This window comes from Macaca fascicularis, chromosome 7, assembly GCF_037993035.2.
Source record: "Macaca fascicularis isolate 582-1 chromosome 7, T2T-MFA8v1.1".
Classification (NCBI taxonomy): Eukaryota; Metazoa; Chordata; class Mammalia; order Primates; family Cercopithecidae; genus Macaca; species Macaca fascicularis.
In genome coordinates, this window is record NC_088381.1 from 102,224,299 (window position 1) to 102,241,300 (window position 17,002).

Consider the following 17,002-nt stretch of genomic DNA (forward strand, 5'->3'; position numbering starts at 1 on the left):
GAGATGGAAGGATAGCTTGAACTTGGGAGGCAGAGGTTGCAGTGAGCCAAGATTGCACAACCGCACTCCAGCCTGGGTGACAGAGCCAGACTCTGTCTCAAAAAAATAAATAAATAAATAAAATAAAATAAAATAAAATAAAAGTATTTTTTTACGTTCTTTTTTTTTTCCCCCACACTAAGTCTTGAAAATCCAGGGTAAATTTTACACTTACAAAACATCTCAATTCAGACTAACCAAAATTCAAGTGCTAAGTAGTCACATGTGGCTAATGCCTACCATATTAGACAGCCCATAGTTCTAGCAGATATGAGACTCAGGAAAGAGGTTACTTCTAAAGGAGAATCATAATTGGGAAGTCTGGGGCAATTATTTCATTCATAACAACCCTAGCTAGTGAGCTGAGGCTGACCTGCTTTTCCTTTCAGCGTCCAGGCATGTCATTGAAAACTTCAGCAAAATTTTTACCACTTCACTTTTCTAGTCGGATGACTACTGTTACAGGGATAACTGCCAGCAAAGGATACATAAATAACGAATCTGTTCGATCTTTTTTTTTTTTTTTTTTTTTTTTTTGGGGGCCAAGTCTCGCTCCGTCACCCAGGCTAAAGTGCAGTGGAACGATCTCGGCACAATGAAACCTCCGCCTCCCAGGTTGAAGCGATTCTCCTGTCTCAGCCTGCCGAGTAGTTGGGATTACGGGCACATGCCACCAAGCCAGCTGGTTTTTGCATTTTCAGTAGAGACGGGGTTTCACCATGTTGGCCAGTCTGGTCTTGAACTTCTGACCTCAAGTGATCTGCCCACCTCGGCCTCCCAAAGTGCTGAGATTACAGGCATGAGACACCACGCCCAGCCTATGAATCTGTTATCTTACTGCAGAGATCTCTCCATTACCTAAGAAAAGCCTCATTTTGAAGAGATCTCTGTAGTCACCTGAGGGCTACATGATCTGTCAGTGGTGCTTCCTTAAACACTTAAAGGGATCTTATGATTACCCCTAAGGGTGCTTTTAGGGGAGACAAAATAACTCCTAGATTCCACACAGGAAATAAAGACCTGAGGGCACACAGGGTGCCCCTGGAAAGAAAGTGTTGTTGGCCTCTCTAAGTGGGACATACATCATTCAGAGGGCATAGTTTGACAGTTCCTCCAGCTTGGCCTCCTGGCAAGCTGGTAAGCCTTATGGTTCCCGGTTCAGTTTGAATAATTGAGGCTAGTCTCTGTTTTTTCTGAAATTGCCTGAGGGCTGTCAGTCAAACTGTCCTATTTATCTATGCCATCAGACAGGTGTTGCTCATTCACCCCACAGAATGACTAAGCAATAGCTACGGGAAGGGAGGTGAGGAAGATATCCAGTGGTGTTAATCAATGTCTTGCATGGGAGATGTAGAAAATGGGGAAATCCTCTGCTTTATCTGATAGATTCTCGTTAAGGTGAAGGGGAATGACAATCAAAATTATGGTGAGCACCATCGTGGGGGGTGGCAGATTCAGCAGTTTCACCATTTAAAGTTTTTGCTACAGTTTGGGAGAGTTGTATCTGGGCATTTTTCTTCCTGAGGAAAGACCCAGGGGTGGCTCTGAAGGACGTTGTTAGAGATCCTTCTCCCCACTCCTGGCATCTAAGGTATTCTCCCCTCATGTATTGGAGTTGCTCTCTCTCCATCACTATAAAATCAATTTGTCCTATTCCAATAATTATCATTCACCTTTTTCCAGTCATCTCTACTCATACCCAGACCTTTCATCCAAAAGAGTCAGGTGAAAAAGGGATAAGGCAATTTTATAAAACGTACAGGGAGACTCATGCCACCTACTTTGGCCTACATGAGCCACTGGGTGACTCATGAAGCAAATGTACTCAACCAAGTCGTGATTAGCCTCATGATACAGAGTCACAGCAACTCAACTACATAATCTAGGGGACTGAGCCAGAATTAAGTTGAAATCCCTAGGCCCCTTCTGGCTGGGCTAGCAACGCACTGGCCTGGGACTGCCAATAGTGAACAGAAAAGCAGCATGGTCAGGGAGTGTTGGATACAATGAGTTCTAAATTTCTCTTTAAAGAATCATTATGTCAGTATGTTCAGTTCTTTGTCCTCCCTTTTAAAGTTTAACTTCCTAGTAGTTTCAGTAAAAAACCTTTTACACCAGTTTTAATCAGTAGTTCACATCTGTTCCCCTGATCACCTGCTCCGTCCTGACTCATCCCAGTCACCTGCTTTGACCTGAATCACCCCTGGTCACCTGCTCTGACCTAAGTCACATTTAGTTACCTGTCCCTAACTGTCCTTCCTGCCAAACTACTCACCCCGCCACTCTGGCTCATACCTCTGCTCTTTTTAAAATAGCCAATCAGAATTAGCTTAGACTGTGCAGTGCAACCCTAGCCTATTAATAGGGGAATGACAGAGCAGTAGCGGCTACTTGCATCAAGAATAAGAACCCCTTCCCCTGTCTTGTTCAGATGTCCTCTCACCATTAGTCCATTCACAAGTCGCACCCTTCTATAGAAGTAAACATTGCCTTGCTGGGAAAATTAAACTTATGTTCAAGTGCTATTTCTTTGCAGCACCAAGGAACAAGCATTTTGTTTCTAACAGGGAGGAATCCAAATTTTAAAATAGCAATAGGTCATCCTGATCATTAAACAGAAAGTGGCTGAGAGATTATCTCTTTCTGAGCATGGCCACATTCAATGACCAAACTGCCTAATTAAGCTACATGCCCAGAAGGAGAAGAGAGAGCTAGAGTAAAATTCTATTTGAATTGATTTTTGAAGAGGCCATTCCAGTATTCAATATCAGATGCCTGTGAATGGTAGGGAGTATGGAATGTCCATCAAATACCTTGACTATCAGCACTTTGTTGAGTAGCTTTTGTGATTAAAAAACAACAACAATAACAACAACAACAAAAAAAAAACCTGCTCCATTGTCAAGCTGCAAAGGCCCAGAAGGCCAAACACATGACACAGATTTGTTTCAAGGGCTGCAATATTATAGCTGGAATCTGATGATCAGGTTAAAACAGCAATATTGTGTTGAAAGGAAGGTGAAAAGCACGTTTCACATGGTGGCAGACAAGAGAAGAGAGCTTGTGCAGTGAAACTCTGCCTTGTATAATCATCACTGAAAAATATCAACAGCGTTGCAGCACAATGGGTAGCCCTGAGAAGAGATCAGAAGTCTAATGTAGTCAATCCGCCAAGAACAAGGTGTGAGGAGATGGAGGTGATGGCTCACGCTATGTGACCCCCCTCACTGCAACATTTTCACAAGTCTGCCTTTCAGGTAGCTTATGCGTCAGAAACAGGGTCTTTTTCTTTATTTTATGCCAAACCTACAGTGGTAGATAGGTCACCATGTCAAGTACAATGATGGATCTAGTCAGAAATGGGAGCAATCTGGACAGTGCAGTCTTGATCAGCAGCTTGATACCAGAGAACTGGCCCTTACTCTAGACATCTACATGAGTAACCCAACAGCTTAACTGTGATTTATTACCACATTTTGCAGCCCCAGAGAGGGTGTCTTTAATCTACCAATCCGTAGTTTTCCAAGTGACAGACTAAACTCCTAGGCCTTTGGCTATAGCCCAGAGGTCAGTAAAAATGTAACAAGCTTTATCAAAAGGAACACTGGCCAGAGATATGAGATAGCCTTAAGTTCTGCAAAGGGAATGGAGCAACCCCACCCATGTTTGGTTCGGCAGAGCTGGCACTGATGCTGAACAGTGGCAGCAACTCAGTGAGTACTGTCAGTTTGAAGCTTAACCAAGTCTAGGGATTTGGTGCCCTGCATCCCAGCCACTCTAGTCACGGCTAAAAGGGACAAACACAGAGCTCAGGCCATGGCTTCAGAGGGTTCAAGCCCAAATCTCAGCAGCTTCCACATGGTGTTGAGCCTGCGAGTGCACAGAAGCCAAGATTGGGTTTAGGAACCTCCGCCTAGATTTCAGAGGATGTATGGAAACTCCTGGATGCCCAGGCAGGTTTGCTTCTGGGTCAGGGCCCTCATGGAGAACCTCTGCTAGGGCAATGCAGAAGGGAAATGTGGGGTCAGAGCCCCCATACAGAGTCCCTACTAGGGCCCTACCTAGCGGAGCTGTGAGAAAAGGGCCACCATTCTTCAGACCCCAAAATGGTAGATCCACCAACAGCTTGCACCATGTGCCTGGAAAAGTTGCAGACACTCAATGATAGCCCATGAAAGCAACCAGGAGGGAGGCTGTACCCTGCAAAGTCACAGGGATGAAGCTGCCCAAGATCACGGGAGTACCCATCTCTAGCATCAGCGTGACCTGGATGTGAGAGGTGGAGTCAAAGGAGACCATTTTGGAGCTTTAAGATCTGACTGCCCTGCTGGATTTCAGACTTGCATGGGGCCTGTAGCCCCTTTGTTTTGGCCAATTTCTCCCATTTGAAATGACTGCATTTACTCAATGTCTGTACCTCCATTGTATCTAGGAAGTAACTAACTTGCTTTTGATTTTACAGGCTCATAGGCAGAAGGGACTTGCCTTGTCTCAGATGAGACTTTGGACTGTGGACTTTTGAGTTAATGCTGAAATGAGTTAAATCTTTGGGGGTCTGTTGGGAAGGCATGACTGGTTTTGAAATGTGAGGACATGAGATTTGAGAGAGGCCAGTGGCAGAATGATATGGTTTGGCTCTGTCCGCACCAAAATCTCATCTTGAATTCCCACATGTAGCGGGAGGGACCCAGTGGGACGTAACTGAATCACGGGGGCAGGTCTTTCCTGTGCTGTTCTCATGATAGTGAATAAGTCTCATGAGATCTGATGATTATATAAGGGGGAGTTTCTCTGCACAAGCTTTCTTCTCTTGTCTGCCACCATGTGAAACGTGCCTTTCACCTTCTGCCATGATTGTGAGGCCTCTCCAGCCATGTGTAAGTCCAATTAAATCTCTTTTTTTTGTAAATTTCCCAGCCTCAGGTATGTCTTTATCCGCAGCACGAAAACAGACTAATACAACATCTCTTCCCAATCAGTAGAATCACCTCGGGCACTTATAAGCATTCAAATTACAATCATGTAAAACATTAATACCAATTATACATTCATCAGTGGAAGCTACAACAGAACACTAAACAGACCCAAAGGGCCACATGCAACAGGGTCACTTAATTTCTCTTCACTGCAAAAATTGCCCAAATCCCATCAGTTGAATTAAGGTGCCCCTTCTTCCCAAGCGGCTGCAAAGACTACTAGTGCCTTGAGTAGTTATATGCAACAGCACACAAAGTTTGAAATATTTCCTCCACAGTTCCCCAGCACATTCAAGCAGTGCATAAGTGCATACTGGATCTTTTTTCTTTTTTTTTTTTTTTTTTTTTTTTTTTTGAGACAGGGTCTTGCTTTGTCACCCAGGCTGGAGTGCAGCAGTGCAAAGACTGCTCACTGCAACCTCAACCTCCTGGGCTCAAGCAATCCTCCCACCTTAGCCTCTCAATAACTGGGACTACATGTGTGCACCACCATGCTTGGCTAATTTTTGTATTTTTTGTAGAGACGGGATTTTATCACATTGTTCAGACTGGTTTCTCACTCTGAACTCAAGTGATCCGCCCACCTCCGCCTCCCTAAGTGTGGGGATTATAGGCATGAGCTATTGCGCATGGCCAGGTCTCACTCTTAAGTTAGGGTAGGAGGCAAAGGAAAGATCAAGCGTACAGAAGAAGAGCAGCTTTTTTTTGAGAAAATTGAGGCGTTGCATTCAATTTCAAGTGGCCCTCACTCATGGCTCATCTAAATGAGCTTCTGAGGTTTTGGACCACCCAAGCTTAGCTTAGTAGCCATAGCTACCATTGCACCTAGTCCAAGACCATGGCACCTGTTGTCCCATTGTCATAAGATCCCTTTTTATATCTGCCCAGAGGAGAGTAACAACTGAGGCACCATTTAGACAGCTGTTTGCATTCTACTTCTCACTGTACAGCCCCTAACTATTAATTAACAAGTAGGATATTGGGGAATCGTTATTCTCTTAACTCACCCAATACTTGGGCAAATGTATTTACCTCTTGATCCAAGTTGTCTCATCTTCAAACCTAGTTTGTGGGTCCATTATCCCTCCTCTTCCAGAAGACCACATCTGCCAACATCCCATCCTCATCACCTAAACTGTCAAAAACTATGAAGAGTCTGAAATTCTACTCTACTTGCAAGCTAGTCTGACAGTTTTGTAGATGTTAGCAGAAGACATGAGATTCAGGGTTAGAGACAAAGAACTTTATTACTCACAGAAATAGTCAAAATATCAACATTTTCTTGTTCTGGTTCCCAAACCCCAGTTTCCACAGGGCAATGCAAAGACCAGGTGATATCTGTACGTGCAGATGGTTGCATTACAGGAAAGGAACCCTGAGCATAGGGAACCTAAAGCTTTTATAATGCCCTTTGGTCCAGAAAGAAACACCCTTTATCTTCCAAGGCTCTAAATATACCTGCCCTTCATTTTGGAGGGAGATACTGTCTCTATCTTCTCTATCATATAAACATCCTTGAAAAATAATGCAGTCAGTACATCTGCTTATAAGATATACAGAAACACTAGTGGTCCATGGAGAATTATCTAATTAGCCATACCTCGTTTTATTGCACATCACTTTGTTGTGCTTCACAGACATGGCATTTTTTACAAGATGAAGGTTTGTAGCAACTCTTCCAATCGACCCTGCAAGTCTATGGCACCATTTTTCCAGCCTCGAGTGCTCACTTCATATCTCTGTGCCACATTTTGGTAATTCCTGCAACATTTCAAACTTTTTCACTATTATTATATCCTTTATGGTGATCTGTGATGCTACTATTTTGGGGTGCAACAAGCCATCCCTATATAACAGGTGAACTTAATTGATAAATGTTGTGTATGTTCTGCCTGCTCCACTGACCAGCAGTTCTTCTGTCTCTCTCCCTCTCCTCAGGCCTCCTCATTCCGAGACGTAACGCTATTGAAATTAGACTAGTTAATAACCCTACAATGGCCTCTAAATGCTCATGTGAAAATAAGAGTCACGCATCTATTTATCATTTTTTGAGATGGGGTCTCACTGTCGCCAGGCAGGAGTGCAGTGGTGCGATCATAGCTGACTGCAGCCTCAACTTCCCAGGCTCAGGCGAACTTCCCACCTCAGCCTCCCAACTTGCTGTCACTACAGGTGACACCACCATGCCTGGTTAATTTTTTTAAAAAGTTTTTGTAGAGACGGGGTCATGCCATGTTGCCCAGGCTGGTCTCTAACTCCTAGGCTCAAGCAATCCTCCCACCTCAGCCTCCCAAAGTGCTGCGATTACAGACACGAGCCACTGTGCCTTGCCCCATTTCTCACTTTAAATCAAAAGCTAGAAATGTTCCAGGCTGCTGAAAGATAGGGAAAAATAATAATAAATTGTTTTAAAGCTAGAAATGCTAATCCTGGGAACACACCAATGGTAAGAAAGTATTACAGACTTATTGCTGAAAATAAATAAAGTTTTAATGGTCTCGATAAAACATCAAACAAGCCACAATATTCCCTTAAGCTAAAGCCTAATCCAGAGCAAGGTCCTAATTCTCTTCAGTTCTATAAAGGCTGAGAGAGGTGAGGTAGCTGCAGAAGAAAAGTTTGAAGCTAGTATAAGTTGGTTCGCGAGATTTAAGGAAAGAAGCCATCTTCGTAAGATAAAAGTGCAAGGTGAAGCAGCAAATACCAATTTAGAAGATGTGGCAAATAATGCAGCTATGGCTAATATCATTGATGAAGATGGCTATACTAAATAAGATTTTCACTGTAGATAAAACAGCCTTATATTGGAAGACACCCTCTAGAATTTACATAGCTAGGAAGGAGAAGTCAATGCCTGGCTTCAAAACTTCAAAGGCTGACTCTTGTTAGGGGTTAGTGCAGCTGGTAACTTTAAGTTGAAACTAATGTTTATTTACCATTCCAAAAATCCTAGGGCCCTTAAGAATTATGCTAAATCAGGCCAGGCATGGTGGCTCACGCCTGTAATCCCAGCATTTTGGGAGGCTGAGGTAGGCGGACCATGAGGTCAAGAGATTGAGACCATCCTGGTCAACATGGTGAAACCCCATCTCTACTAAAAATACAAAAATGAGCTGGGTGCAGTGGTGCGTGCCTGTAGTCCCAGTTAGTCAAGAGGCTGAGGCAGAAGAATCGCTTGAACCTGGGAGGCAGAGGTTGCAGTGAAACGAGATCGCACCACTGCACTCCAGCCTGGCGACAGACTCTGGCTCGGAAAAAAAAAAAAAAAAAAGAATTATGCTAAATCTACTCTGCCTGTGCTCTATTAATGGAACAATAAAGACTGGTGACAGCACATCTGTGTTGTAAAAAACCATTTACAACATGGTTTACTAAATATTTTAAGCCCACTGTTGAGACCTACTACTATTTTGAAGATTCTCTTCAAAATATTACTGCTCATTAATACTGCATCTAGTCACCCAAGAGCTCTGAAGGAGATGTACAAAGAGATTAATATCATTTCCATGCCTGCCAACATAACGTCCATTCTGTGGCCCATGGATCAAGGATTTACTTTGACTTCGAGGTCTTTATTATTTAAGAAAGACATTTTGTAAGGCTATAGCTGCCGTAGGTAGTGATTACTCTGATGGACCTAGGCAGTCAACTGAAAACCTTCCAGAAATGATTCACCATTCTAGATGCCATTAAGATGATTTATGATTCATGGGAGGAGGTCAAAATATCAACAGTAACACGAGTTGGAAAGTTGATTCCAACTTTCATGGATGTCTTGGAGGGGTTCAAAACTTCAGTGAGGGAGTTAACTGTAGTTGCTAAAAATAGCAAGAGAACTATAAATGGAGCCTGACAATGTGACTGAATTACTGCAATCTCACGATAAAACTTGAACAGACAAGATTTTGCCTTTTATGGATGAGCAAGGAAAGTGGTTTCTTGAGATGGCCTATACTCCTGCTGAAGATGCTATGAACATTGTTGAAATTACAACGAAGGATTTAGAATATTTTATAAACTTAGTTGATAAAGCAACAGCAGGGTTTGAAAGTATTGATTCCAATTTTGGGGGAAGTTCCATTGTGGGCGAAAGGCTATCAAATAGCATTACATGCTACAGATAAATCTTTCATGAATGAAGAGTCGATCAATGCAGCAAACTTTATTGTTGTCTTATTTTTTAAAATTGCCATAGCCACCCCAATCTTCCGCAACTATGACCCAGATCAGTCAGCAGCCATCAACATCAAGGCAAGACCCTCCACCAACAAAAAATTATGACTTGCTGAAGGCTCAAATAATCATTGGCTTTTTTTAGCAATAGATAATTTTTTAATTAAGATAGGTACATATGGGTTTTGTTTTTGTTTTTGTTTTTGTTTTGCCATAACGCTATTGCACACTTAATAGACTACAGGATGGTGTAAATGTAACTTTTATATGCAGGGGAAAACCAAAAAACTTCATGTGACTCACTTTATTGAGATATTCACTTTATTGCAGTGGTCTGAATCTGAACCCACAATAACTACAAGGTATGCTTGTAAATACCTTATTTTAAACAAAAAGTGAAAATTATTTCCCTGTTTGTTATTTACTAACAAATAGACTAGACATTTGCATCAGACAGTGAGCATAAACTTCCCTGATCACCTCTCAAGAGACATGCTCCCATTTCTCTTTTGACTCTCCTAAAGATTTCCTGTAAGACTAAATTTTATCTTCCGTATGTCTCACAGGTCAGTGTTCATAATAACCATCAGTTATACAACAGCAATTTAATGAATTTCAGCAGAGTGAGGACAAATTGCAGGTTTCTGAGTAGAGGGCCAGGATAGGTCATCTGGATACCCATTGAAACTAATGATTCTCGACTTTTCCTGCCTTCAACTCACCACAGGAATATTAGACATCCACTTGTTAGTGGTTCTCTATGGGGGATAGTAGAGGAAAGCCAAATTTGGGCATTAATAGAACAAATCTTAAGTTAAATCCTCATATTATTTTTCTTGAGATAGTATGACCATAGCTCAGATATAACCATATCCAAGTTTTAACTACTTCAAACCAAGTAATTACATATTATTCTCACTATTCCTAATTGTGATATCAATTGACTCTAAAAATATTAAACATGTATATATTACTTGAGACCTCTAGACTATAAAATACTTCAAAAGTCTAGTCCTTAAAATGTTGGGCAAAAAATACCTCAATTTTGGCCGGGCACGGTGGCTTACGCCTGTAATCCCAGCAGTTTGGGAGGCCAAGGCAGGTGGATCAGGAGGTCAGGAGTTCAAGACCATCCTGGCCAACATAGTGAAACCCCATCTCTACTAAAGATACAAAAAATTAGCCAGGCATGGTGGTGCGTGCCTGTAATCCCAGTTACTCAGGAGGCTGAGGCAGGAGAATCACTTGAACCCAGGAGGCAGAGGTTGCAGTGAGCCAAGATCATGCTATCGCACTCCAGCTTGGGCGACAGGGTGAGACTCCGTCTCAAAAAAAAAAAAACACACACACACATAATGCCTACTTTTTTAAAATTAGCAACATTTTCATGTTGCAAGACATATAGGATAAAACATACTTACTGCTTATCTGGTCCTCCACAGAAATAATTCAGAAATGTAAATACTAGATCAATATTTAACCATTAAGGAAAAGATATACTGCTACATCAGCTGATTTTTTTCTCTTTGAATTTAATGTATTTACATCAAAAAATTAGGTAGTCATTTTACATTTAAGGAATAAAAACCTTAAAAAAAACAATACAAAGAGTGAAAAGATTTTAACCAAGTTTACATTTCTTTTTGCTATAATTTTTAACAACAATTCGTCTCATCATAACTTAATGCAATGTGCAAATGCAGCACCCATTACAATCATTAAACTAAATTTAAGGAAGTCCACTGTTAATAGTGACCCTCAGAAGAAATGGATTTCTCTTCTATTAAAAACTCTATGGTATATAAGCATTACATAATAATGCTACTTAACCACCTTTTGTCTCAAGAATTATCACCAAAGTTTTGTGGAAATAAGTCCACATAAGAATAAAATATTTAAAAGGTGAAACGTTCTTTATTTTAACTTTAGCAAGATCTTTTCTTTTTCATTAAGAAACAATTTAATAATTTTAAAGCAAAAGCTGTTAGAGTCTAGATAGCTAAAACTGTACTCCTGAGTTCAAGCTTACAGATCTTTTGTAAGTAGTTCTCAATAAAATATCTTCCCTCCCCATACCCCTACCCGAAATCTTATATTGTTCTTACAAAACTTTGGTCAAGAGTAGAAATATATCCAGGCAGATGTATATGCCATACAATAGCAAGAACAGTAAAGCCCAACTAATGATTTTGAGTTTTAAAAATAGAAGGCAATTAAAATGTACTCAAAGTCACATTAAGAAAAGCTTTCACGGGGGTAATATTGAAACAGTCACAAAGGTTAAGAAAATACTGATATCAAAGTACAAATGACTACAATGTTAAAATAGACAAAAACTGCTATACAAGAGCCTCTTTGAAAATTAAAAATAAAGAACACAACACATGAGTCAGGATGATTTTCCTGTTCTACTCATGAATTTTAGTCTTTATAAGGTTGGTTATGTTGACATCTAGAAGAGTTTCTTATCACATCTGATGGTCTCATTCCAACTTCGTAGGGTGGGTCTTCCCCAAGGAACCTCTGATCCTGCCGCATCTTGGTCATTGTACAATTTCAAAGTAGTGCAATATCGCCATGATGTGCTGGGGCATGAAGACGTATCCTGTGTATAGTGCCATCCCCACAATGGAAACCAGCATTGAATCTGAGTTGTAGTTAAGGAAACTTATTATTATTAATTTATTCAAAACTAAATCCCCACATGTTTTCAACAACTCTTTTATGATGAAGTACCCATTCACTTAGTACTTTCTCATTTATATCAAGCACTGATAAAAAAAAAAAAAACAAGAACGATAATGCTAGCTACTAACAACTATGCCTGGCACCATTCTAAGTTGGTTTTTGTTTTGTTTTGTTTTGTTTTTAGCTCATTCATCTTTACTACCACCATATAAGGTAGGTACTGTTATTCTCCCTGTGTAGTCAAAAACATCAGACTGCTTAAAATGTTTTTTTTTCTTCTCTTTTTTTTTTCTTTTTTTTCTTTTTTTGTTTTTGGAGACGGAGTTTTGCTCTTGTTGCCCAGGCTGGAATGCAGTGGCATGATCTCGGCTCACTGCAACCTCTGCCTCCTGGGTTCAAGCGATTCTCCTGTCTTAGCCTCCTGAGTAGTTGGGATTACAGGCGCCCGCCACGACGCCCAGCCAAGTTTTGTATTTTTAGTAGAGACAGGGATTCACCATGTTGGCCAGGGTGGTCTCAAACTCCTGACCTCAGGTGATCCACCAGTCTCGGTCTCCCAAAGTGCTGGGATTACAGGCGTGAGCCACTGCACCCAGCAGGACTGCTTAAAATGAAGCACAGGATGTGACACTGTTCTACCTAAGAAATAAATATACAGGAATAAAATTCTATTTAATGACTGTAAAAGATCTACCAACTTAACTAATAAGAATGTATGATCAAAGAATTTTAGAATTAGTTAGACTAGAATGTGGCTAAAAGTATTTTTAGAGTCACACAGAGCTAAAATCAATCATACACTAGCTTAGGGATATATAAAATGACAGCAACTGCTACTATCAAACGTTTATTTATTATTATCACTATTAAACATCATTATCACTATTGCTACTATTTGCAACAACTTCAAATAAAAGTCATCTTGATAACCTAAACAATAACCTTTCTGTACTGTGCTCCTTTATTACAAAAGGAACTGAAACTGCATATATGGAAGTCAACAAGAGGTCTCTCCTCTGGGGCCACACAAAATACTGCTAGCAAAAATTATGTCAAATCTAAGGGCTTTTGGCTTTGCACAGTTACATAGGATGCTAAGAGGAATAACTGCTTTTGAACTGGGGTCATGCTTTATTAATTCATTCATATTCTCATTTATTCTCTCTCTCCTCTTCCACTTGCCTTTCCCCTTTCTCAACTCTACATACCTTTACATACTATTATTTCTAAAATAACTTACATTCTTTTATGAGAAGATAGGGTTTAAATAAGCAATGTGCTTACTACCAACTAATATTTGTATAACAGGTTAGTTGACAAATCTCTTCCACAATTACATTATCTTACTTAACCCTTATAGCTTTCCTATGAAATGTTTATTATGTTCATTATTAATCAGAAACTGAGAAAACTGAGTAGCTTGCTCAGGGCCATAAAGGAAGTTGTCTTTGGAGCCAGAGGTCAAATCAAGACTGCCTGACTGAAACCATAAACTCATTCTCTTCACCCAGCAAACAAGGGCAGAAAGTCTTTCACAATCTTTTTTTACAATTTACTTTTTAACCTCCCTTAATCCAGTTCTTCCTTAAACTGCCACCTTCTATTTACTAATTTCAAGAAAGAAAGAAAGAAAGGAAAGAAAGGAAAGAAAGGAAGAAGGAAGGAAGGAAGGAAGGAAGGAAGGAAGGAAGGAAGGAAGGAAGGAAGGAAGGAGAGAGAGAGAGAGAGAGAGAGAGAGAGAGAGAGAGAAGAGAAAGAAAGAAAGAAAGAAAGAAAGAAAGAAAGAAAGAAAGAAAGAAAGAAAGAAAGAAAGAAAGAAAGAGAAAGAAAGAAAGAAAGAAAGAAAGAGGAGGAGGGGGGAGGGAGGGAGAGAAGGAGGGAGAGAGGGAGAGAGGGAGAGAGAGAGACAGAAAGAAGGAAGGGGCCGGGCGCGGTGGCTCAAGCCTGTAATCCCAGCACTTTGGGAGGCCGAGATGGGCGGATCACGAGGTCAGGAGATCGAGACCATCCTGGCGAACACGGTGAAACCCCGTCTCTACTAAAAAAATACAAAAAACTAGCCGGGCGAGACGGCGGGCGCCTGTAGTCCCAGCTACTCGGGAGGCTGAGGCAGGAGAATGGCGTAAACCCGGGGGGCGGAGCTTGCAGTGAGCTGAGATCCGGCCACTGCACTCCAGCCCGGGCGACAGAGCCAGACTCCGTCTCTACTAAAAATACAAAAAAAAATTAGCCGGGCGCGGTTGTGGGCGCCTGTAGTCCCAGCTACTCGGGAGGCTGAGGCAGGAGAATGGCGTGAACCCAGGAGGCGGAGCTTGCAGTGAGCCAAGATCGCGCCACTGCACTCCAGCCTGGGCGACAGAGCGAGACTCCGTCTCAAAAAAAAAAAAAAAAAAAAAAAAAAAAAGGAAGGAAGGAAGGGAAGGAAGGAAGATTTGCTGCTTCTATGTCATTGGCATATATTTGTTCATCACCAACACACCATCTGATTCTTACTCCTCCAGACTGTAGGCATTGTCCTAAGGTCACTGGTGGTCTCCATTAAATCCAAAGGCTGTTTGAATTGACACTGTTTTAGTCCTTCTTCTTCAAAACCCTTTGCATTTATGCCTGTAGTCCCAGCTACTCTGGAGGCTGAAGTGGGAGAATCACTTCAGCCCAGGAGTTCAAGGCTGCAGTCAGCCAGGGCACCACTGCACTCCAGCCTGAGCAACAGAGCCAGACCTTGTCTCAAAAAACAAACAGAAAACAAAACAAAACAACCCCTTCCACTCTTCAAAACTCTACTCTGGGCTGAGGTATTTTCTAAGGCGCTCTTTCAATCTCTCTTACCATTTTCCTGTTTTTCATTGGCTCTTTCCTTTATGATGGATGATAGATGGTAAGAGTGAACTTTGTGCTTTCTTTGCAAACATCCATTCTACCTCTCCTCCTAGTATAGCAGCCATGCCCTTTTGGTTGGACTAACCCATCTTCATGGATAACCCCTGACTGGTCTTAACCAATTAGAGGGATCTCTTTCTCTTGGTAACAATGCCCTACCTCAAAACTGATTAATCAGCTCAAAGCTTAGGACTTCTGCCAGGAATTCAGGAACATAGATGCTCTCTCCTAGAATATGCAGCTTGCTGATGGAATCTTGCAATCACTAGAGTCACTTTACCTCCATGAGGAAAGCAAGATTCAGAACAAAGCTAACTCAAGAAGGTGGCAGAACAAAAATAATCACAGAAAAATGGAGTCAGAATCCTCACCAAAAAACCCTTAAGCCCGCCCTACCTCTGGATTTTTACATACTAACCTAATAAATCCCCTTTACTTTTTTTGAGACAAGGTCTCACTCTATTGTCCAGGCTGGAGTACAGTGACACAATCAGAGTTTATGCAGCCTCGACCTCCCAGGCTCAGGCAATCCTCCTACCTCAGCCTCCCAAGTAGCTGGGACAACAAGCACACACCACCATGCCCAGCTGATTTACTATTTTTGTAGAGATGGGGTCTCCCTGTATTGCTCAGGCTGGTCTTGAACTCCTGGGGACAAGCAATCCTCCCACCTCAGCCTCCTAAAGTGCTGAGATTACAGGTGTGAGCCACCAGGCCTGGCTGGTCAATCCCCTTTACTCTTAAAGCAGCTTGTTCAATTTTGTTACTTGCGGCTGAAAACGTTCCAGATCAAATGGAATTCCCATCGTTTTGTCTTGGGCCCCACACTCTCTCATAACTTAAACAACTACAAGATAAGTATACCTTATCCTAAATGCTTAAGATGACAAACATTTCAAATTTCAGATTTAAAAAAAATTTTTAGAATATCTGCATTATACTTACCAGGTGAGCATACCTAATTCAATATCAAAAATGCTCCAGTGGTCATTTCATTTGACTATCATGTTGTTGCTCAAAAGTTTTGGATTTTGGAGCATTTCAGACTTTCAATTTTCAGATTAGGGATGTCCAATCTGCACCTTAATGTTGTCAACCTGACCTCACCTTCCATACTGCAGACAGATATTTCTGCCTACTTACTGTACATTTCCATCTATGGCATTCAACAAGGTAACTTAAATTCAAACTGAACTCATTAACCTTCTCCAAAACTACCTCTTCCTATGAGTCCTATTTTTCCAATTGACACAACTATTTGCCAAGTCATCCAGTCTAGAAGGCTTTTTATTCCTTCTCCCCACATTCAAATTATGACTTCTCAGTTCTTCCCCAACCCCTACAAATGACTCTTAAATCTCACCCCCCAACCTTAATCAATGATAAATGATTAAGGCATGACAGGTATCTGCTTACCTGTCAATCAGTGGCTATAGGGTGGGATACAGAAAATCTACCTAAGCAAGAAAGCTGCTTGGCAGAGGACAATACTGTGGAGAAAGAGGGAGCGATAAGTCATTAGCAGCCAACACTCACGGAGGCTGGGGGGGTGGGGTACATCAGCTATTAAAGGGGACTTAAGCTAGGTGCAGTGGCTCATACCTGTAATTCCAGTACTTTGGGAGGCCGAGGTGGGAGCATTACTTCAACTCAGGAGTTCAAGACTAGTCTAGGCAACATAGTAAGACAATGTCTCTACCAAGAATAAAAATAAAATTAAAAAAAAAAAAAGAAAAGAGACCTAGGTGAGGACCAACCACAAGTACCATGCTGCTTTTCCACTGTACTTCCCAACAGTTCAAACCACTCCCTAATACACATATATCCTACTTGCAGTCATATTACAAGAGTCTCAGAAAACAACATTATATATTTCCATACTGCTCTGGTTTTGCTTATTTTTTAATAATAATATAAGTAAGAATAACAGTGGCGGCAGCAGCTTTCAGTTTGCGAATGTCTAGTGTGTGTCTGGTACTAGTTAAGCACTTCATCAAGTTCCAGTAACCTCCCCAACAACAAAGTAAAGGGGCCAGTTCCAAACCCAATCAGTCCAACTCCGGTATGTCTGTGTTCTTAACCACTACACTACACTTTCCTACATATGAAATGCCCTATTCTCCCTGGTAAAACCTAATAATTCTAGCTCAGTAGTTATCTCCTCTTCTATTAGGCCTTAGGCCTTCCCTGGCGTTCATAATTTTTCCCATTCTTACCCCAGCCCCTTGGCAGAACTAATTATTCCT

General features: G+C 41.3%; 1 protein-coding gene across 1 annotated transcript in view; it reads right to left on the bottom strand.

Annotated features, from left to right (window-relative positions):
- Nucleotides 1–9,491: 9,491 nt before the first annotated feature.
- Nucleotides 9,492–17,002, bottom strand: part of SPTSSA (serine palmitoyltransferase small subunit A) — a 37,848-nt gene continuing 30,337 nt past the window's right edge. Inside the window, exon 2 of the mRNA XM_005561053.4 lies at nucleotides 9,492–11,835. Coding sequence (XP_005561110.1) covers nucleotides 11,732–11,835 — 104 coding nt within the window. The 3' untranslated portion in view covers nucleotides 9,492–11,731. The remainder of the gene's footprint in view (nucleotides 11,836–17,002) is intronic.